The sequence below is a fragment of the Mirounga leonina genome, unplaced genomic scaffold, assembly GCF_011800145.1.
Source record: "Mirounga leonina isolate KUSES-001 unplaced genomic scaffold, KU_Mleo_1.0 Mir_418, whole genome shotgun sequence".
NCBI classification, from domain to species: Eukaryota; Metazoa; Chordata; class Mammalia; order Carnivora; family Phocidae; genus Mirounga; species Mirounga leonina.
In genome coordinates, this window is record NW_023270739.1 from 13,756,049 (window position 1) to 13,777,404 (window position 21,356).

The 21,356-nt window shown below is 42.8% G+C and overlaps 2 protein-coding genes across 2 annotated transcripts in view; one reads left to right on the forward strand and one right to left on the reverse strand.

The window, feature by feature from the left end:
* Positions 1–6,601, forward strand: part of ALDH1L2 (aldehyde dehydrogenase 1 family member L2) — a 63,739-nt gene extending 57,138 nt beyond the window's left edge. Inside the window, exons 21-23 of the mRNA XM_034987683.1 lie at positions 718–823; positions 3,771–3,970; positions 5,852–6,601. Of these exons, the coding sequence (XP_034843574.1) occupies positions 718–823; positions 3,771–3,970; positions 5,852–5,907 (362 nt within the window). The 3' untranslated portion in view covers positions 5,908–6,601. The remainder of the gene's footprint in view (positions 1–717; positions 824–3,770; positions 3,971–5,851) is intronic.
* Positions 6,602–14,484: 7,883 nt separating this feature from the next.
* Positions 14,485–20,345, reverse strand: CUNH12orf45 (chromosome unknown C12orf45 homolog). The gene is made up of 4 exons (XM_034987684.1): positions 20,183–20,345; positions 18,451–18,537; positions 16,579–16,715; positions 14,485–14,876 (listed from the first exon to the last, which is right to left on the reverse strand). The coding sequence occupies exons 1-4, from the start codon at positions 20,295–20,297 to the stop codon at positions 14,658–14,660; spliced, it is 558 nt and encodes a 185-aa protein (XP_034843575.1). The 5' UTR covers positions 20,298–20,345; the 3' UTR covers positions 14,485–14,657.
* Between the last annotated feature and the right edge of the window lie 1,011 nt (positions 20,346–21,356).

Here is a 21,356-nt window from a genome sequence, read left to right on the forward strand (position 1 = left end):
TGTTTAACCTGAATCCAACTGTGTCTTGAGGTCAAACTTCCCATTTACGAAAAATAAAGGGGATAGAGGAACACATTGAATGTCATCCCAAGGAAACAAAGACAAATCTAAATGCAACGTACTCTGCAGGACAATTGACTCAGTCTGTTTCACAAGTCAGCAGCATGAAAAATTAGGGGTGAAATGTTCTAGATGAAAGGACCCTTAAGAGATCTAACAAGTGAATGCAATGTGTAGAATTTATTGGAAGCCTGAACCAACGAAATCAATTGAGAAAAAAATGGAAATATAAGTCACGAAGAAGGAATTAGGACTAATTTTGTTAGATGTGATAACATACCGTGGTAGGTAAGAAAATGCCTTATTTTTTACAGATTTGTACTGAAATACGTGGAGGTGAAAGTTATAACCTCTGGAATTTGCTTTCAATTATTTCAGCAAGGAAAAAAATGAATCAAATATAGCAAAATATGAGTAGATATTTATTTTTCGATTCATGATACTACTTTCTATTCTTTGACTGTTTCAAATTTTTGTAATAAATAGCTAAAAAAACAAGAACCTAGGAATGCTAATGCCAAATAAGAAAAGGAAAGTCTGCTTGGTTTTATTGACCCAGAAGGGAAGGAAAAAAAATTATGATGTAATTAAATGAGAGAACTATTAATTAAAAATTAATTACCCTATAATTGATGATCTTTTCTGTTTTTCAAACAGGCTTTTTTATGGAACCAACTGTTTTCACAGATGTGGAAGACCACATGTATCTTGCCAAAGAGGAATCATTTGGTCCTATTATGATCATTTCTAAGTTCCAAAACGGGTATGTTCTTCAGGTACAATTTAACAGGTTTTGACTAGATAAGTGTTTTTTTCTTCTGCCATTGTGCTCTATACAGACCATAAAAATCAATGAACATGTAATGCTCAATTATATAACAATAATTGACTTCAATAATTAGAAGAGAGGGCTAACCAATGTAGATTGTTATATATTTTTGCTTCTTAGCTTAAATCAATGGCTGACAGTATGGAATTATAGCTGACTAAATTTAGTTTTTGTATAACCAACACTTGAAATGTCTCTCAAACAAGATAAATAACTAAGAATAACAAATAAGTGTTTTCACATTTACATTCCTAGGGAAGGCAGCATCTGTGAAATGTGATTTTCCCAAGAAAAGAGTGTTGCCTTTATAGGGGATTATGCCCCCGAAAGCCTAATACTCAACTTTTTATAAAATGCCCACAATCACCATATAATCAACTATCCATGATGGTTCATTATAGTGCAGGCAACTTTCCAAAGTATTTAGCATATCAGAGAGTGTCGTATGGTAACTGAGCTCATACAAGAATATTTAATACAATGGACTCTCATGGTATACTGGGCAAAATTCTTCAGAATTCTGGTTTGAATTTTCCTTCAACCAATGAGAAGGTGGAAAAAGCCAGAACACAGAGTTCAGAGGACTTCTTGGTCTTTGATAGACATACTGTAAGACATATGTGGGGACACTAAGCTATAGTGAGCAACTTTTGACACACTGATCCAAGGATGCCCTATTAACCTTCTTTTCCTCATGAAGTCCCCCCATAGGATAGTCTTTGTGTTAACCATGCAGATTTTATTTTTTAGAAGATTTTATTTATTTATTTGAGAGAGAAAGAGAACACAAGCAGGGAGGAGGGGCAGAGGGAGAGGGAGCAGACCCCCCCCACCCCCGAACAGGGAGCCTGATGCAGGGCTCGATCCCAGGACCCTGGGATCACAACCTGAGCCAGAAGCAGAAGCTTAACTGACTGAGCCACCCAGGGTCCCCACACATGCAGATTTTAGAAGCCAGGTTTGGGGGATATCAACCAAGATAAGTCACAGTTCCTGTCTTTGAGGAATTTACCGGCTAATAAGGGAGACAGACGAGGAGATGGGCAATTAACCACAGAGGGCCAAAGGCAGCCAAAGGCAGTGGGTAGAGTCTGCCCAGCATTCTGCCGCTGCACCTGATTATCTCTATGGGCTTGGGCCGGTCCGAGCCTTGGTTTTTTTATTTGTGAAATTGGGTGATTAATAGCATCTATCCTTTTGTGTCATTCTAAGGATTAAATAAGTCATGTTTGCTAACAGTGCTGTTGCCATTGCTATGCTTGTTATTCTCCTAGAAGTCGGCAAGGTGTCCTATGAAGCTGTGTCATCTCGGTAGTCCCCAATAAGTAATGGCATAAAGCCATCTTTCTACCTTAGGCTAGTCAATAAATATTTGGGTCTCTAGCATGTGCAGTGCATCCAGAAGCGTGAGAGTTTTAGCAGAGCCTCAATTCACTCTAGGTTCAGTTCCAAATTTCTTGTGCGAGCTTCAAATTGTGTATAGTCAGGATTACTCTGGAAAATCCCTTCAGAGGCCACCACGTTGAAGCCTGTGCTGTCTCTCAAAAAAAAAAAAAAAAAAAAATTCAGCACGATTAATTTTTCCTCCCGTTTGGGGACAGATCCTGTTTCTTTGCCAGAACGCCAGATGAAATACTTGGCTTGCATTCCCTGGCCATGCTGTAGAGCATTCATGCAGTTTTAAACATTAGGATGACACTCATAAAGATGAGATACTCTTACCATGACAGACACATTGGAACTGGACCCAACCGAGAGATGAACAGGGTCACGTCTCCACTTACTTGCGAGTGCAAACATACTGAGTCAAAAGGCAGGGAAATCGTGATTGAAGGGATAATTTGTATTTCCTTTTATTGAATTGTATTAATTGAATTCACTCTCATGGGATGATCTAACACCATGGTATAAAGAAGAATAAGAGGTCATCCCTGCCCCTTTGGGCGCTTCCAGTGTTGTTGGGAGGCGAAACACAAATACACAAAGAGTTAAACCAAAATACTGAGTTTGGAGGAATATGTGCTCCCTGATTATGACTGACTTTTATTGAGCTTTGTACTGTGTTCCAGGCACTATTAGCTCATTTAATCCTCACGACAACAAGAAAGGTCCTTTTATTATTATTTTTTTTAAGATTTTATTTATTTATTTGAGAGAGAGAGAATGAGACGGAGAGCACGAGAGGGAAGAGGGCAGAGGGAGAAGCAGACCCCCTGCTGAGCAGGGAGCCCGATGCGGGACTCGATCCCGGGACTTCAGGATCATGACCTGAGCCGAAGGCAGTCGCTTAACCAACTAAGCCACCCAGGCGCCCAAGGGTCCTTTTATTATTACTGCTATGTTTTGCAATAAACAAAGGCATGTGGAGATGAAGCTATTTGCCCAAGGTCACCCAGGCAGCCTGGCTGCTGAGCCCTCTCACTGAACCGCTACACCCTACTGCCTTCCCCGTGACACTGGTGGGAGCTGGGAAGGCTTTAGAGCGAGGTACTGAATGAATGAACCTGGAACTGTATGCAAAATCTGGAGAGATGGAAGGAAGGTGGGGGGGTGCTCTGAGAATACATCTAGAAGTGGGACTCAAGGGAGGGGGGAGGAGGTGAGAAGTCATGAAGGAGAACCAGGAAGAAAATGGAAAAGATGACTTCAGATTTTAAAAGGTATTGCATGATATACATGAAAAATATAATACTGGAGCTACAATAGCTCCCTGGGAGTTTCTTTTGGTGTAAGCCTGGAATATTTCATTCATGAACATTTAAGCAAGTTTTCAGTAGTGTTTTTCTGTTTCTAGCATGCAGGGGGGAAATATTAGGACATAAAATGCAAATGATTTGCTTTACATTCAATGAAGTTTTGTCTTCCTAAAAACATCTTGTAGGGACATCGATGGAGTGTTGCAGCGAGCAAATAATACAGAGTACGGTCTGGCCTCGGGGGTTTTTACAAGAGACATAAGTAAAGCCATGTATGTGAGCGAAAAACTAGAAGCAGGAACTGTTTTTGTTAACACGTACAACAAGACGGATGTGGCAGCCCCTTTCGGGGGAGTGAAACAGTCTGGCTTTGGGAAAGACTTAGGTATGCTCTGCTTTTCTCCTCCATGTTCCCTTTGTTTGCCTGTCACAGGGAAGTCTGTTTGATGTTTCCTGCAGCACTCCTGTCTTGTTTCGAAGGACATTTCCTAAACGGCAGTTGGATCTGGGTTTATATGGGTACTAACTCTGTTTTAATGTTAAACATTTTTAGCTAACGTACATACAGAAAAGTACCCAAATTGCATGGAAAAGTGTTTTTCAAAGAACAAGATTAATGTTGAAAGGAAGAAGAAACACTGGCGATATCTGTTAGCTAAAATATGCTTGGTTTTTTTTTTACCTGACATTCAGCACGCACTTGGTTTAGCTTTCGTGGGACTAAGTGAAACCAACAAAGGGAAATGGGTGGAGGGCAATACGCAGCTAGTTCCAAGAAGAAATCCTGTCTGTAAGCTGCCTGGCAGTCTTTCAGAATCAATAGTGCAATTGGCAGGGTTTTCTGGAAGTCTGGGAACTCAGATTTAGAATAGCAGAAAATCCAAAAGGTAATTAATTCTTTGTGGGTAGTGACACTATCACATTTCAAGTAACAGCTTACTTTGAACACCATGAACCAGATCTTCTGCTAACTACTTTACCTGTAACAGCACAAGCAGCCCTCACAATAGCCCTGGGAGGGAAGTGCTATTATTATCCTTGTTTTGTAAATGGGGAAATTGGGGCTCAGAGAGGGTGGGTAACTTGCCCAAAGTTACACAGCAGGTCACTGCTTGGAAAGAGAATTCCAAGCCAGGCAGTCTGGCTGCCAAGCCCATGTTCTTACTCCCCACAGCCAGTCTGGCTTGTTTCAAAAATGGAAATATTCGTGATTTATTGGTTTATTAGTCCACTAATATTAAGTTTGGTTAATGTGGGGTATTTTTACATTTTCTCTTCCCTGGTGACTTTTGGTAATGTATTTGCAGCAATAAAAGTAGCTCCCTTTTTAAATTCCATTGAGTTGAAGGTAAATGGTGTTTACTGTAAAACAATAGAATTTGCCTAAATGGTTTCTTTCTCTCCCAATTTTAAACTCCCTAAGCCCAGGGGTTCCCCAGCCTTAGCCGCACATTGGATTAGAGTCACCTGGGAGCTTTAAAAAATACAAAGATGTTGATTTAATTGGTCTGGGGTGTGACCTGGGATCAGGAGTTTTAAAAGCTTCCCAGGGCAATTCTCCATTAAGGTTAAGAACCCTTGTTTTAGCTCAACTTCTAGGATCATATATTCATTAGTTGTCCCTGTGGTATTTGTGCCCTTTCACTGTGATAGAAATCGATGATTTGTACAAGCTTAAAATAGAATAGAAACAGAAAGGCAAACCTACTGATCTTCTAGCCTGGATATACTCTTCTCTATACTATGTAAGTCAGGAAAACGACATTATCTTTAAAATAAGATTACACCAAAGGATCTCAAACTTTCTTTCTTCTGCTCAATTCTGCTTCATTTAATATAATCTGAAGGACATTATGTTGGTCACTTCTGTTCAGCCTAAATGGGCAAAGGATAGTGATGAAGAGCTTGTTGTCAGGCAGGGAAATAAGGGAGCAAGTTTTCTGGTGGAGACTGACCAAGTCAGCACTGTTCCTCAGAAGACCTGATCGGTGGTCTAAGCCCTTACTCCTCGAAGTGTGGTCTGTGGACCACGAGCATCCACATCATTGGGGGATGGTCACAAATGCAGAATCTCAGGGCCTTCACTGGATTTAATCAGAATCTGCAGTTTCCCAAGGTCTTCGGGTGACTCACATGAACTTTGCCATTTGGGAAGCCCTGGCTTCGGCCACATTCCAATTGATTACTGACCTATACACCTATATCTGCATCCAGAGTCTGGTGACATTGCATTCACTGGTCCATGAACTGTTTTTCTGTCCCCTAGGGGAGGAAGCTCTAAACGAGTACCTCAAAACCAAGACGGTGACGCTGGAATACTAGGGCAGGGCCATCATCGGGAACCCTCGGCAGACGACACCACTCCTGATCCCTCAACACACTTCAGAAGCCTGGGTGTGCTGAGGGAAAAGGTACCAGCCACGAGCCAAAAAACGCACACATGGACCATAAAGAGGGTCAAGACCACATGTCCAAGCATTTACACCTGTGCCTGAATATTTTCTGATACACCTTTTATACCTTAAAATGATTTGTCATTGTTGGGGTTTGACTATGTTGTATATCCCACGTGTTTGTAAACCGCCAAGTGGCTTTTCCTCCCCACCAAGACTAATCTAACCATTGTTGTTCTTCTTGAAAAATGTCCGTATCAGGCAGTTATAATACACAAGGTGCATTTGGGGGAAACTTTGTATCATATGTGCAGGTTTTAACCTCTGAACTATCCCTATGGCTGAGCAAAATTTCTATAATTTTGCTCTCAAGGAACAGTATATCTTGTAAAGAATGTGAAGCAAATTCCCTTTTTTTTCATATTTGGAAATAAGATACATCTTTGTGCCTTTTGATGTTCTACTTTTCAACCCACTGTGATGGACAACCAATCCAAAACAGTGCTTGAGTACTTACTAGGTATGGGGTACTATGTAATGTTCTGAGGAATAGACAGAATTTAATGACATCATCTCTGGCCCCACATAGCTTAAATTCTAATAAATGGCTTTTAAAAAGTTAATTCTACAGTATGATATAGAGTGTAAATAGCCTTTGGAGGCTGGTCTTGTTCTTATCATACCATCTTGCCATGTGACTTGGGGAAACTTCTCCCCAAGTTGAGCAACTTCTCCCAGCCTCGGTTTCCTTATCTGTCAAATGGGGATAGTAATGCCTTTCTCAGGAGCTTTATTCTGAGGATTCAATGCAATAATATAAGCACCTTGCATTGTGCTATGTTCATGGTACTCAAGAAAAAATTAACTTTGTTTCCCCATCACTATTTTAAAAATATATTGTGATAAACTAACTAGATGACTTAATTTCCCTACGATCCTTTTCAGGAGTCATTGATTCCTATACTCCGCTGTTCTGACACGGTGCTTGAGGCAGCGACACTGGAAAATGCCATATAATGAAAAATGGCAATGGTACGAGGAAAAGGATTGCTTTTCTTTCCGCAGCTCATTTGTTATTCATTGAACATCTCGGTTTCCACTTTTCTACCTACCGGATCTGCTGTATGACCACTGGTTGGGTGATCTTGGGCAAGTTAGTTACCTACTATCTCAGAGCCTGGGTATCTATAAAATGGGGATAAAGTCCCTATCTCATTAGGTGTGGGAAGGATTCAATGGGATGATATGCATAATGCACCTGACAAGCTGTTTGGACCATAGTCTGCACCCAAGAAATGGGAATTCGTACAATCCATGCAGGACTCACAAAATTGACTGTTGTCAGACCAAAAATAGTTGAGTAAATTATTACCATCCACATGTTACGAGAAGGTGAGTTCCTGGATTGCAGTGTTATTGGAGGACGGTCTGAGCAATGAACTTCTATTACTCCTCTTTTAAAGGAAAATTTCAGTAAGCACTCCTATCTCTGACTTTGGAGAAGCCCTTAGGGAACACCGGGTACTTTGCAGACTCAGCAGCTTATCAGAAAGGGAACCAATTAACAAACAACAACCAAATCAGAGGCAGAAAACATCCAAAAGGAAGAATACCAGGTGTAATCCCAGCATGATCAATAGAGCATATTTTGCCTGTAAGCATTAGCTCATTTAATATACAATAGCTCATTTACCATCGGAGCTGGGTACAGATGAAATTCTAAATTGGAATGAATATTCTCTGAGTCCAAATTGATGGTTCATATTTGAATTAAATGACAAAGGCCTTATGATAAAGGAACCACTTTTAAATGCGTTTGAACTGATTTCATGTGAACTAAAATATCATTTTACCAAATATTATTTAAAAAGATTTTATTGGGCGCCTGGGTGGCTCAGTTGGTTGAGCGACTGCCTTCGGCTCAGGTCATGATCCTGGAGTCCCTGGATCGAGTCCCGCATCGGCCTCCCTGCTCGGCAGGGAGTCTGCTTCTCCCTCTGACCCTCCTCCCTCTCATGCTCTCTGTCTCTCATTCTGTCTCAAATAAATAAGTAAAATCTTTAAAAAAAAAAAAAGATTTTATTTATTTATTTGACAGAGAGAGAGAGAGAAAGCGCACAAGCAGGGGGAGGGGCAGAGGGAGAAGCAGGGTCCCTGCTGAGCTCGATGCGGGGCTCGATCCCAGGACCCTGGGATCATGACCTGAGCCGAAGGTAGACGCTTAACCAACTGAGGCAGCCAGGTGCCCCCAAATATTTTAATGATAGATAAAATGGCAAACAAAACCATGTCTGTTTCTTCTGGACTCATTTTACCCTCTACTACGTATCTCCGTAGCAGTATTTTTCATCTTCTTTGGGCCACACTCCTCTCTGAGAATCCGCTAAAAGCTGTGGAGCCCCTCTGTGCCATTTCTACCCGAATTCCCATACACATACCTAATTCTGCAAGTATCTTTAAGGGGTTCACAGATCTCCTAAAGCCCATGCTTGGAGATTAACAACTCCTTCTTCCATAGCAAGTTCTAAAGTTCCTACTGGCTTGAGTCTCTTATCTGACTGCTGATCAGAATCCAAGGCTCCATGGAATTCACAAAATGACCAGTGAATTTTTTTTTTTTTTAAAGATTTTCTTTATTTATTTGACACAGAGAGAGACAGCGAGAGAGGGAACACAAGCAGGGGGAATGGGAGAGGGAGAAGCAGGCTTCCCTCGGAGCAGGGAGCCCGATGCGGGGCTCGATCCCAGGACCCTTAGAACATGACCTGAGCCGAAGGCAGATGCTCAATGACTGAGCCACCCAGGCGCCCCATGACCAGTGAATTTGAATTGGAACATAATGATCCACAGCCTACCAGGTGATTTAATTAACACCGGGAATAATTAGATTATCACTATTCTGGGTTCCTGGCTGGCTCAGGTGGTGGAGCATGCAACTCTTGATATTGGGGTCCTGAGTTTGAGCCCCATGTTGGGCGTAGAGATTACTTAAGATAAAAAAAAATTTTTTTTTAAAGATTATCACTATTCTTTCAGATCACAGATTATTTGGCTAAAGAATAAAGCTGTGATCTCATTGTCACCTGCATGGGGAGGTGTGGACACTCCAAATGGTTCTATGGCCCTTCTCATCCTCTTCCTCTTGCCTTTGCTAAAGCAGTCACCTTTTGCTCAAACACACTTTGTGGCTTCCTACCCCCAGCTCGGTTTGAGGGTCTCTCCTCTATGCTCTCACTTGTCGGGAACACAGTGCTTACCACTTGGTGCTGAAATTATCTGCCTTCCTGGCCAGATACGAGCACCCCTTCTCCACCCCCAGGATTGGCCTTTTTTCAGTCAATAGTAACCACAGCTATCATGTATTGAGGGCCTCCTGTGTGCTGAACACTCTAAAGTAAGAACTTTGTAAATGCTATCTTGTTTAATCTTAACAACGTCTGAGAAAAATGAGTAAGTTGAGGGGCTCTTCTAAATCTTTTTTTTTTTTTTTTAAGATTTTATTTATTTGACAGAGAGAGAGAGAGCACAAGTAGGCAGAACAGCAGGGAGAGGGAGAGGGAGAGGAAGAAGCAAGCTCTCCACTGAGCAGGGAGCCTGACGTGGGGCTCGATCCCAGGACCCTGGGATCATGACCTGAGCCGAAGGCAGCCGCTTAACCAACTGAGCCACCCAGGCGCCCCAAGGGGGGCTCTTCTTACTAGCTCCCCGACTACCGAGCCAGCCTCATCGCTGATCCCGGTTATGCACAGGTCTCCCAGCCTGTCTTCCTGATTCTGCCATGTGTGGATCTGTTCAAAGTTTATGTCAGATGCTGTCACTCCTCTGGCTCAAACCTTCCAATGGCTCCCAATTCGATTAGAATAAAGTCTAGTGTACTTACTGGGGTCTACAAAGTCCTATCGATCTTGCTTCCTGGCTACCTCTGACTTCATCTCCTATGAATTTCCCTCTTGTTCTGCCTAGCCACCCCGGCTGCCTTGATGCTTCTCAAACAGACGAGCAAACTGTTACCTCAGGGCCTTTGCACTTACTGTTCCTCTTTCCAGTGGCGTGCTGGTAAATATTTACCAAATGGTTCTCTGGGGGAAATGATTCTTGGAGCAATTGCTAACTTCTGTGTACAAATGCTCTCACGAGGGCTGACTGCAAACTAGAGAGCTGCGTGCAATCAGAACACGTGCAAGTCAGCGCCAGCACACCTTTGCCTCTGCCTGCACCTCTTTCCCTACGTACCACCTCCTCGCTGGCTGCCTCACTTCCTTCATGTCTCACCTCCAATCTCATCTCAGTAGAGACAGATTTTCTAAGTCCCCGCATTCATACCTCATCTGCCCTGTCACTATTTATTCTTCTTATCCTGCATTATTTTCATAGCATTTATCACAAGCTGGCATATTTATTTATTGTCAGTCTCTCTCCATCAGAATGTAAACTTCATGGACAGGTGCTTCTTTGTTCAATGCTGCATCTGCAAAGCCTAGTACGTACAAGGAGCTCAATATTTGCTTTCGAATGAAAGCGGTTAAGTAACCTGCCCAAATCACACAGCTGTTAAGTGGCAGAAGAGGCACCCTTGGTAGAGAAGCTGGTGGTCTCAACCAAGCTGGATGGCTTGTACTGCCGATGCCTAAATCAGGGCCCGGGTGGTGAACAGAACACACCGCACATCTGTCATTGTCTCCAAGAGCTGTCGTGCCAAGTGGCTAGAGACAGGCTGAGAAGCCAAACTGGTTCCCCCATACCTGCCCTCCAGGAAAGTAAGAGCTGTAGAGGGGAACCTGGGCTGGAGGAGATTCTCAGAAAGGAGACATGGTGGATGGGGTGATTATCATCACTGCAAATGATACCCAAGTGGATTTTTAAAATCATTCAGTAATACCTAATTATGTAAAAATACATAAAATCGGAAGGTAAGATTCAGCTATAAACTCTCCACGCGGAAATAACCACAGACATTTGAGATTGTTCCAAACTTTCCCTATGAATATATATTTTACAGAATTACTAGAATACTGTACGTAACTTTGTTACCCGCTTTTTGCAGTTAACAATATACAAGCATCCTTCTGTGTCAATAAACATACTTCTTCATACGTTCAGTGGCTTTAACTTGTTCTCTATTGGTGCACATTTACACATACGCCAGACATAGCTGGTTTTACTCTTTTAAACTTCGCAATAAATCTTATACAGAAATCTGTGAACGAAGCTGTAAACTAGGATAAATTCCTAGAACCTATAATCTTACTAAGTTCCCCCCCAAATTCTTGCCACCACGGGGCATTATCCCTATCGCGTCGTAATACCTCACATTTACTGAGCACTGTTCTAACCATGTGCTGTTTCAACTCGTTCATTTCTTGCCAAAACGCCACGAGGGAGACTGTTACCCCCATTTTGCAGGTGGGGAAACGGAGATAGGTGGCCAGGCCGAGGTCTGGTCCAGACAGCTTTGGGGTCCGTGCTGCTGGCAGAGCAACTGGGGGGCCCACAGTGGCCGGGGGCGGCCAGCTCGGTGACACCGGGCCCCACCACTTACTATTGCGGGGCCTTAGGAAAGGTACTTAGCAGCTCATCTGTGAAGTGGATATAAGCAGAATCACCTCATAAGGTGGTGGTTTTGTTTTTTTGTTTTTAGCAATTAGGACACTTACTGCGTCACAAAGTCTAGGGATTCCATCTGCAGTTATTTAATGCGGTGACTTCATGGCGCCCCCTGCTTTACTTTGCTGTCCCTCGAGGCGCAGACTCGAGAGTTGGCTCCGTTTATGGCCACTAGACAGGACTCCTGGGAATCCTATCAAGTCATAAAATATTTAACCCTTTCTTCTAAAAGAAGAAAGGAACCACCTCTTGATGTGCCTCCTTTTTAGGAATGAAAAATCCTTTCCTTTCCCAGAGTCTACTAACGAGACTTCGCTTATGCCTCGCTGGGAAAGTTTGTTTCACGTGCTCATTCCCACTCCAATCACTGGCAGGGGTTTCCCATGACTGGGGGTGCGGGGGGGCGGGCGGGGAGGGGAGTCAACCACAAAGATCCCAGCGTTCAACTTTTTGGATAAGTCTACCAATCATAATTACCCCATCTTGTTTATATTGGATCGAGAACCAATGACGTTTAAAATGAATTACTTTACTGACATAAAAAGAGTAGTTTAATGACCATTTATTGTACATTTCAACCAAGTGAAAGGCCCTCTGCTAGGCACTGAGGGAAATACAAGTGAAAATAAGACTCAGCCCCTCCCCTTGCCTTTCCTACCAGACTAGGGGATACAGGAACAATAATACAAGCTACTTTGTAAGGCAGGTGTTGTTTTTTTTTAAATAAGTACCGTATTTAATGCACAATTAAAATATTGTGGGAATGGACAGGAGATTCATTCAGAATGAAATTTTTGCTTCAAACACCATTACACCACATTTTCGGATTTATAACTGTCACAGAGCCACAAAGGATGGGACCCCCACAAGTATGGTCTTAGCAGGAATAGAATCACTGACCAAGGGGCTGCCAGGTCTCACACCCCAACACCAGGCAGGGAAAGCACGGGTCAGACTAACCAAAGCACAGTGGTGATTTACTTTCCAGCAGCCTGAAGGGCCAACTGCTGACAAACAAAACAGCTTTCTAATAATTTGCTGAGTCAAGAACACAATCTTGGTTTCATCCACAGTTTTTTTGGGTTTTTTTTTTTTTTGATACAGGAGGTTAAATATTTTTTTTCTGTGAATTCTTTTGCTATGGCCTATTCGTTATTAAGATACTAGTTTTTTTTTCTAATTTGTAAGAACCCTTTATATATTGACAGTCTTATGTTGCAAATATTTTTCCCAATTTGTCCCTTACCTTTAAAATTTCTTTTCATAAAACTATGCACTAGTTTTTAATATTTATGCACGAGTTTTCTGCTCTTTTCCTTTGTGATTTCAGACTCCGCCATTCTGCTTAAAAAAAACAAAAACAAACTTTTGACTCCTGCCTCCTGAAAAAAGAAAAAAAAAACCCTTTTTCCCAATTTCACTATTAGATGTTCACCCATATTTTAGTATGAAATGCTTATAATTTTATTTCTTTATATTTCAATCTTTAATCCACAGAAAATTTATCTTAGCACATGGTATGAGGCTAAGATCTAACCTTGTTTGAAATAGCCAGTTCGGATATTGTACACTAAATAATTCATCCATTTTACACTTACTTAAAAATGACATCCTTATCCTAAATTAAATTTTCATGTTTTTCTTTTTTCTAGTACGTCTCAAGAGTGTCCAGAGGACCTGAATTTAGTTGACTTCCTTTACTGTACAGGGAGGCTCGCTGTAGTACATGAGATAGCCATGGCAGGAAGGCACTGTTAAAATACTACACACTAGTATGTATTTCTAGACTGGCCTCTCACTGATCACTCGGTGTATTTCCACTGGGATGTGTAGTTCCTGTGAAGTTACACCTTCATATCCCCTGCCTGGAGCAGCCTACCATGGCTTGACATTTCCTGTTATACCCTCATACAGCCATTAAGTCATTTAATAACATTATCCAGTGCCTAGTCAGTACCATCCACCATACTATGTAGTGAGCCAGACAAATGCAACTCTTCCCCCAATGTAGCAGAAGACGTTAGCTGGGAGGAGGCGATCTTCAACTATTTACACCAATAATCCGTCACAGTTATGTTTGGTGCTACTAAATATAGCACAATAACCGTTCCAGCTGAGGAGTCTCATTTCAAGATCTGTTCATTTCTTCGTACATTTAGTGAGGCACAGCCCAGAAGAGCTGGTTCCAGTTTCCAATGGGAAATACCAGGAAGAACCTTGAGAATTACCTTCAGTGTATTTGTAAAGATGTCTTGAGCTAACGTGAGGAGTGGGAAAAAAGAGTTAAAAAGAGAGCCCTAAAACATTAAGGGACAAATTCCATCAGCTCAACCCACTTGGAGATGATTTTTTAAATTCTCAGGCCTATATCCTGAGCAAAGCCAGTCCCTTGGCAGATGAGATCTGAAACAAATTTGATAAGGTCAAGAATGAGGCAAAAAGGCGACTCGAGCATAGGATCATTTTGACCTTTGAAAGGGAAAACCAGTGGTTACACTCTTCTTGTACCACACCCTATTTTTTCTGTGATGTCCCTTATTTCCTACATTTGATAGGTTTCAAACTGTGGGCAACAGTGTAGAATAGTTTTAATAGCTGAAACAAAAAAATCTGCCTTCTGAAAAAAAAAAGGAAAAACAAAAACAAAAAAACCATGAATTTTCCAACCAGTAAATTCTATATGCAGAGTGGCTGCAGAGTCCCCAGCAGTGATGAAACCAGAGAGCGCCAGATTTCCAGCTCACGCTGGAAAGGACTTTTTTTTTTTTTTTTTTTTTTTTAATGAAACTAGCTATGCCTGAGGACAGCTGAATATAGGTAATTCTTCTCTTTTTTTTTTTTTTTTAATGAAACTAGCTATGCCTGAGGACAGCTGAATATAGGTAATTCTTCTCTCTTTTTTTTTTTTTTTTTAAATTTTATTTATTTATTTGACAGAGAGAGACACAGCGAGAGAGGGAACATAAGCAGGGGGAGCACCACAGATACCTGAAATGCAAAACCACCAGCAAGCCATATTCGTTTTCTGCAGAACTAGCAGGCATGTATCACCTGTTGCTGAGATCATTTATTTTACTATTTCTTTTTTTTACTGGCAGGACTGTCCAAAACCTCGATCTTGCCTTTTCCACCTTCTGAATGAGGAAGCTTAATGTTATCTATGGTGACTTCAGAAGACGTGCCGTCTTCTTCTCCCTCAGATTCTGAGCTGTCCTCCGAGCTGTCTTGCAAACTCTCTTCTGAACTGTCCTCTTCTTTTGAATCGGATTGATTCATCTCAAACAAGGCCACATCCTGCCAAAAGCACCACGTGAGAAATTTATTTCAGGGCAGTTCCCTAGAAAGTTGTATTAACAACCTCGGGAAGGACCAACATTAAGCACAAATATTGAAGAACATAGGACAAGAAATGTTTTTAATACAATATGGTACTTTTTTTCTTTCAGTTGCCATAGTCCACCATGATGATTTACAGGTACTACACGTTTAAAAAGTTCCCCACAACCCGATTCTATATATCCTGAACACGTTCAACAACATGCATCCAACAAATATCAACATATACTAACATGAGCCAGGCACCACGCTAGGTCCTAGAGACTCCACAAGAACAGCAACAAAAATCTTTGCCTTTCTGGAGAGGGATTGGCAAATTACAGCTTGCAGGCCAAACCCAGTCCGCTACCTGTTTTTGTTTAGCTCGTGAGCTAAGAATGTTTTTTTTTTTTTTTTTAATTTTTAAGTGGTAGAAGAAAAAAAATCAAATAGTATTTCATGAAACATAAGAATTATATGATATTCAAATTTCAATATCCATAAATAAGTTGATAAAACCTGCCTATTCATACATATCGTCTACAGCTGCTGTCAGACTAAAACAGCAGAAATGAGCAGTCACCACAGAGACGGTATGGTCCGCAAACCTGAAGTCCTTACTAGCTGGCCCCATACACAAAATAGTTGCTGACCTCGTTCTAGTTGGGAAAGAAAGACAATGAACAACTACATATAAAGCATAGCGTAGGGCAGTGAAAAGGAAGAAAAGTAAAGCAGGAGAGGATAAGCTTCTAATAGGGCCATCAGGGAAGGCCTCTTGTTGCGGTGCAACCGATGAGAGATGGAGGGAGTGAAGATGCAGAAATCTTGGAAGAGCCTCGTACAAAGAGGGGAAAAACCTGAAGGAGACTGAATGGGAGTGCAGGAAAGAAGGGGTGCGGTGGCAGGTAAGTCAGATGGAGCTGGAGGCAGGATCACACGGGCCCTCGAAGGACTCTGAATTCATCAGAACTGTGAGGGGAACGTGGGCCACACCTAGTGTGAAGAACAGATGCTAGGAAAGAAAAGGCAGAAGCAGGGGAACCTGTGGAGAAATCACTGCAAGAGTCCACAGGAGAGACCACGATGACGTGGACCAAGGCTGGCAGCCTTGGGACATCGTGCAGAGTCGCTGGATCTGGGACATACCCTGGAGGTAGAGCTGACCAGAGCTGCCGATGAATGAGATACTACTACCAACAATGTCAGCTCTGTCCAGACCCTAGTGTTATAAAGGGAACTCCGGTATAGAAAGAAGATCTGAGGCCGGCTGGAGATCTCCCATGTGGCTTAGGTTATCGGTCTGTTAAATGCATCATTTATTTTTACGTTTTCAGTGAGTCAGGTTATGATTACTTCTTTCAGGCCTTTTTTTAGGAAAACACAATCCACTTGGGACACATAGTAAATTAATGCTTCAAGATAACAAATGTAATATTTGACTTGAAAAAGCCCTTCCTCTTCTCTATTTCTAAATTCCTAAACTCCACTCAGGGAAGCCTACTGATCTGTAAGATCCCTAATTATAAAATGAACAAGTTCCCATGCAATATTAGAAACATGAGCTGACTCTGCAAGAAGGAAAATATCACTTGAATTAAAACGGAAAAGTCCTCTCCCTTATAGATGATGAGGCGTACTGGTAATTTTAATTTATGAAATGAAAACAAAGCATCATTACCATTTGTATAACTTTTCCAAGAGCCCCATCAATATCTTCAATATTGAAACGACCAGGTGGTGCGGCTGCCATTTCTTTTCTTAGCTTTTCATTTGCCTGAGCCATCTGTGGGAGAAAGGTCTGTACTTGGTCTAATACTAAGGAGAGAAAATATAGTTTATCAATATTTATGTTAGTCTTTGGCCAAACTTCAACTTTTAAAATCCAGAATTTACTGTAAAACACTTTTGAATTCAATAGTCACAATAGTAACAAAAGTTATAATAAAAAAATCTTTCAAATTTCTTCCACTTTAAAAAACCCCCATCCTCTTCTGAATCTTTAAAGCAGGACTACACAAGTTAGTGAATATTTCCTTGTTTATTTGTGTGTGGTGTTTTTTTAAAGATTTTATTTATTTATTTGACAGAGACAGACACAGCGAGAGAGGGAACACAAGCAGGGGGAGTGGGAGAGGGAGAAGCAGGCCCCCCACTGAGCAGGGAGCCTGCTGAAGGGCTGAATCCCAGGACCCTGAGATCATGACCTAAGCTGAAGGCAGACACTTAACGACTGAGCCACCCAGGCGCTCCGATTTGTGTTTTCATATATTCCCAGAATTGTACATCCCTAGATGGCTGGCATTCAACCAATAGTAACTAATTAAGGAGAAAGTATGACTTAATAGTTAGATGCCTCAGGCTCTGAGGCTTTGGGGTCAGGCTGACAAGGTTATTAATAGAACCCCAGTTCCACCTCTTACTCCCTGAATTACCTTGGGCAAGTTAACTAAGTAGTGGTTGTTTTTACCTGCCCAATATCTGTTCCCCTTTCTTCTGGTAACATAACCTTGACTTTCCTTTTAAGCTCTGTCACTCTTAGTCACTCTTGTGCCTTGCCCTTCTCATGCCTATATGTTCCATAACCTTGGTCAACATGATTTGGTTCAGTGGCTTATTCAGTGATACTGTGATCCAGTCAGGCCAATAAGAGATCACCCTGGGACTCTGGCTGGAACTGTGAGAAAGAGATCCCTTCCTTCTGAGTGAGTAAATGACCGGGTGAGCTGCTGATAAACTGGCCAACTTGCCACAGGTAAGGAAGAGCCTGCTCTAGATTTAGCCAACACCTAGGAAAGCAGAGCTGAGAGATATGGGGCAGTAGACCCCTAGGACACCAAGCACCTGGATGCAGATGTACCCGAAGTCACTGGGTTCCCCCCCTCCCAATAAAATTGGCCAACGTAATTTATTTTTTGGCTTAAGGCAACTGGAGCTGGAGTTTAGTCATTTGCAACCACGGGTGTCCTAAATAATAAATTTAATTGAACCATTCAAAACCTCAATTTACTCATCTGTAAAAACAGGAGGGATAACTCTACTATGCTAAGTACAGGGGAATCAATAAACAAGGTATGTCTCATTTCTTGAGCTCTCAAAAAAGGCCCAGCACATAACTGTGCACAAAACGAGTTCTCAAGACTTGTGAAGTCACTGCTACAGCTACACAGTACATGACTGAACTGTCCAGAGTAGAGAAGAAGAAAAGAGAAAGGTGGTAAAGGTCAAGAAATGGCCTTTGATTGTAAAACAGGACTGCTGGAAGGATGCACTGAGGTCCTAGAATACGAAGCCCCGCACAATGGCTATCACAATGGGGAAAGAAATGGAAGATATAAAAAAGACTCAGATGGAAGTCCACAGATGGAAAACACTGTCAGCAGCTCCTAAGACACCGAAACCCCCGAGCAGTCCCGGGGTGGGGGGACAATGAACAGCTCTGGCTGGACTGGGGTTCACTGCGGATCTCTACTGCTTAACTGGGCAAAATTTAACATCAGAGAAGGTTCTTGAGAGAAAAGGGGAGTGGAGAAAGAGAGAGAAAGATACTTACAGGGACTCCTCTCTATCCTCACTGTTTGAAGAGTGGAATTTTTTCTGCAGTTCGGCTTGGGCTTGATGAGTAACCTGTCCCATATACCTGAAAGCACACACACACTTAATTTACTACAGCATAAAGAGATGGGGGCCCGTCAGCAAACTTCCCAGGACCGCTCTCAAGTCTTGAACATTCCACATTCCCCAAGACATTTTTAGAAAAGGAGGCTCCCCAAGTTCCATGGCAACATTTTACTTCTTTACGCCCAGCCGCCTCCCCTTCTTTAGGCCTGCCTCATACATCTGTATGTGTCACCGATGCTGAGGAGTAAGCGCAAACGAACCTGCACCCTTTGTGGATCAGAAATCCATTAGTGACAAATGAGTTTCTGCAACGAAGGGACAGAGGAAGCAGCAAAGAGTACAATGATGGTTAAGTGAAGCCAGAAATGGTTACTAGCTGCATTATACTGGTCAAATTACTTAACCTCCTGGAACACTTGTTTATCTTTAAAGCACACCTGCCTTGTTAGTGGACCTTCATTAAAGATGTCCAACCTGGACAAATGAGCCCTTTGGAGAACTTTTGTCTGTCCCCCCTGCAACCCCCCAACCCCATGCACCTTTGCAGCCCCATCACTCACTACTCCTCAAATCAACAAACGCTTCAGCCCATCAGAGCTCAGAGGACAGGACTTGTCTTTCAAAACTCAAGGCTTTGATCACCCTGTTCCCAACGCCTGGAAAACCTCTTCACTCAAATACAAAAACCCTATTCACCCCCCCAAAGCAGATCTCAACCAATATTCTTTGATTACTACTTTAGGTCTAGCAAATGGATTAGCATAGAGAATCCAATCAGACTGATTGTGTTCGAATCCCAGTTTTGTCACTTTTCAGCCAGATGATCCCCAGTAAGTTACTTATCTATGATACACTGTGACTCAGTTTCCGCACCTATAAAATAGAGAGAACCTTATGCGCAGGGTTTTTGTGAGGATTAAATGAGTTAATTAAATCCTGGGTCACAGTAAGCACTACATAAGCTTTGGCTATTATTATAACTCTTCGGGATGCTCTGGGTTCTCACAGAACGTCTTCAAGCTAAGATTCACCGAGAATATGCCCAAGGACTTAGGCGCATTCTCCTTCTTCTCAAAAAAAATAAAAAATAAAAATAAAAATCAACAGGTACTACTACCTCCATTTTCCAAACGTGAAAACTGGAGCTTTGAGAATGTAAACAAGTCTCCTGTAGTTCCACAACTGATCAGTCGTGGAGTTGGGATTCAAACCCATGCTTTTTAACTCCCTACTATGGTGTCTGAAATCCTGTGTGGATTTCCTAGACCCAAGCGTCCCTCTGCAAGAGAGAGGCAAGGCACTAACGGGTGGTTTTGTGAGCATGGGGGGGGGGGTTAATCCATAACAGTGACCTGCTCCCCCCACCAGCCCGCTGCGGGGACGCGGAGAGCCCACCTAAAGCCCTCCCCAGGCCCCGCCCTCAGGGGAGGTGTCCTGCTAATGCACTCCGCGGAGTGGGCGCCCACTATCGCGCGGAATGCAACCATCCCGGGGCCCCCGAGCCCCACCCCCGCCGCGGCGGTCTCGCAGAAGTCCCGCGGTCACCGCTGGGCGTCCCCTCGCGGGCGCGGGACCTGGACAGCGAGCCACCGGCCGGCCGCTGTCCCGGCCACACGCCCCCTGCCGCACGTGCACACCCCACGCCGCCGCCCCCCGCCCGTCACCTCCGCGGCCGCCGCTCCCGGCTGTCAGCAGCTCCTTGGACACCGAGACCGCCGAAGAGTCCCGGGGGGACGACGAACAGCTCGCGCGGGACGGAGGCTCGCCGCGGCCCTCCATGCCGCTTGTTAGGCTGGAGAGCCAGCCCACCCAGGCCCGGATGCCGGAAAGAGGTTCGGCCAGGGGGCGTGGCCACGGCCGCGATTGGACGAAACTGGGCGGTGGGCGGGGCGCGGGCGGCCGCGGCCACGGCGACACCTGGCGGATCCCTGAGGCCATTCCTGTGGTGGGAAAAGGAAGGTTGGGACTCTTGAGGTCCCCTGGCGGGATCAAAGAGCTGGCAAAACTCAATTTTAGCCAAACAGTCCGGACAACAGGTCACCCTGGCGCTGCCTTCCTCATTTTTTAATTTTCAGGTTGCGGTAAAAAACACACACACACACACACACATAAAATCTACCATCTTAACCAGTTTTAAGTGTAGTTCAGAAGTGTTAACTCTATTTACATTGTTAAGTACCAGAGCTCTAGAATTTTTGCACCTTGCAAAGCTTAAACTGTATCCATTTAGCAACCCTCCCTTATTGTTATCATAATAACGACTTACCATTGTATCACAACCAAGTTTTAAAAAGCAGGGCACAAAGAATTATGGGAGAAATGACAGTAGGCACTGAGGAGGAAGACACTGATGAATGCATTTTAAAGCTGATTTCATTCTCTTTCTATTTAAAACCTACTCTGTCTAGAGATCCTTCGGGGAAGGGACAGCAGCTTTTTTTCTTTATATTGCCAGTGCCTCACTTGGAGTCAGGCACATCGTTAATGATTAATCCGTGTTTAACTAATGAATGAACAGAGAAAAGTTGAACAAATGAATAATTGTGAATTGTTTCATTGATTGATGGATCACCCCTGTACAACAGGATTGAGCCTTTAGAAATGTCCTCAAATCTCTGTTGTGAATTGTTGACTAGATCAGAAGCACCCCATAGGTACAAAACTAATGGAGCTATTTGCAATAATAACTTAGAAATTAAGACATTCATATCTAGCCAAGATAGAGTAGAAGATGCAGAATTTAGTCTCCCTCCTAGAAATGATGTTGTTAACCAGAAAAGCAGTTTTATAAAATGTGAAAATAAATGTAAAACATAGTTTTCCTCACTTTTAATCTCT

Bases quoted from the DNA above. Each gene is read 5' to 3' on its own strand.
- CUNH12orf45 (XM_034987684.1), bottom strand. From the start codon at position 20,297: ATGGAGGGCCGCGGCGAGCCTCCGTCCCGCGCGAGCTGTTCGTCGTCC. The intron at 18,538-20,182 runs GTGACGGGCGGG...GTGTGCTTTCAG, and splicing joins CGGGAGCGGCGGCCGCGGAG to GTATATGGGACAGGTTACTC. The intron at 16,716-18,450 runs GTAAGTATCTTT...TTCTCTCCTTAG, and splicing joins GAGGATAGAGAGGAGTCCCT to TATTAGACCAAGTACAGACC.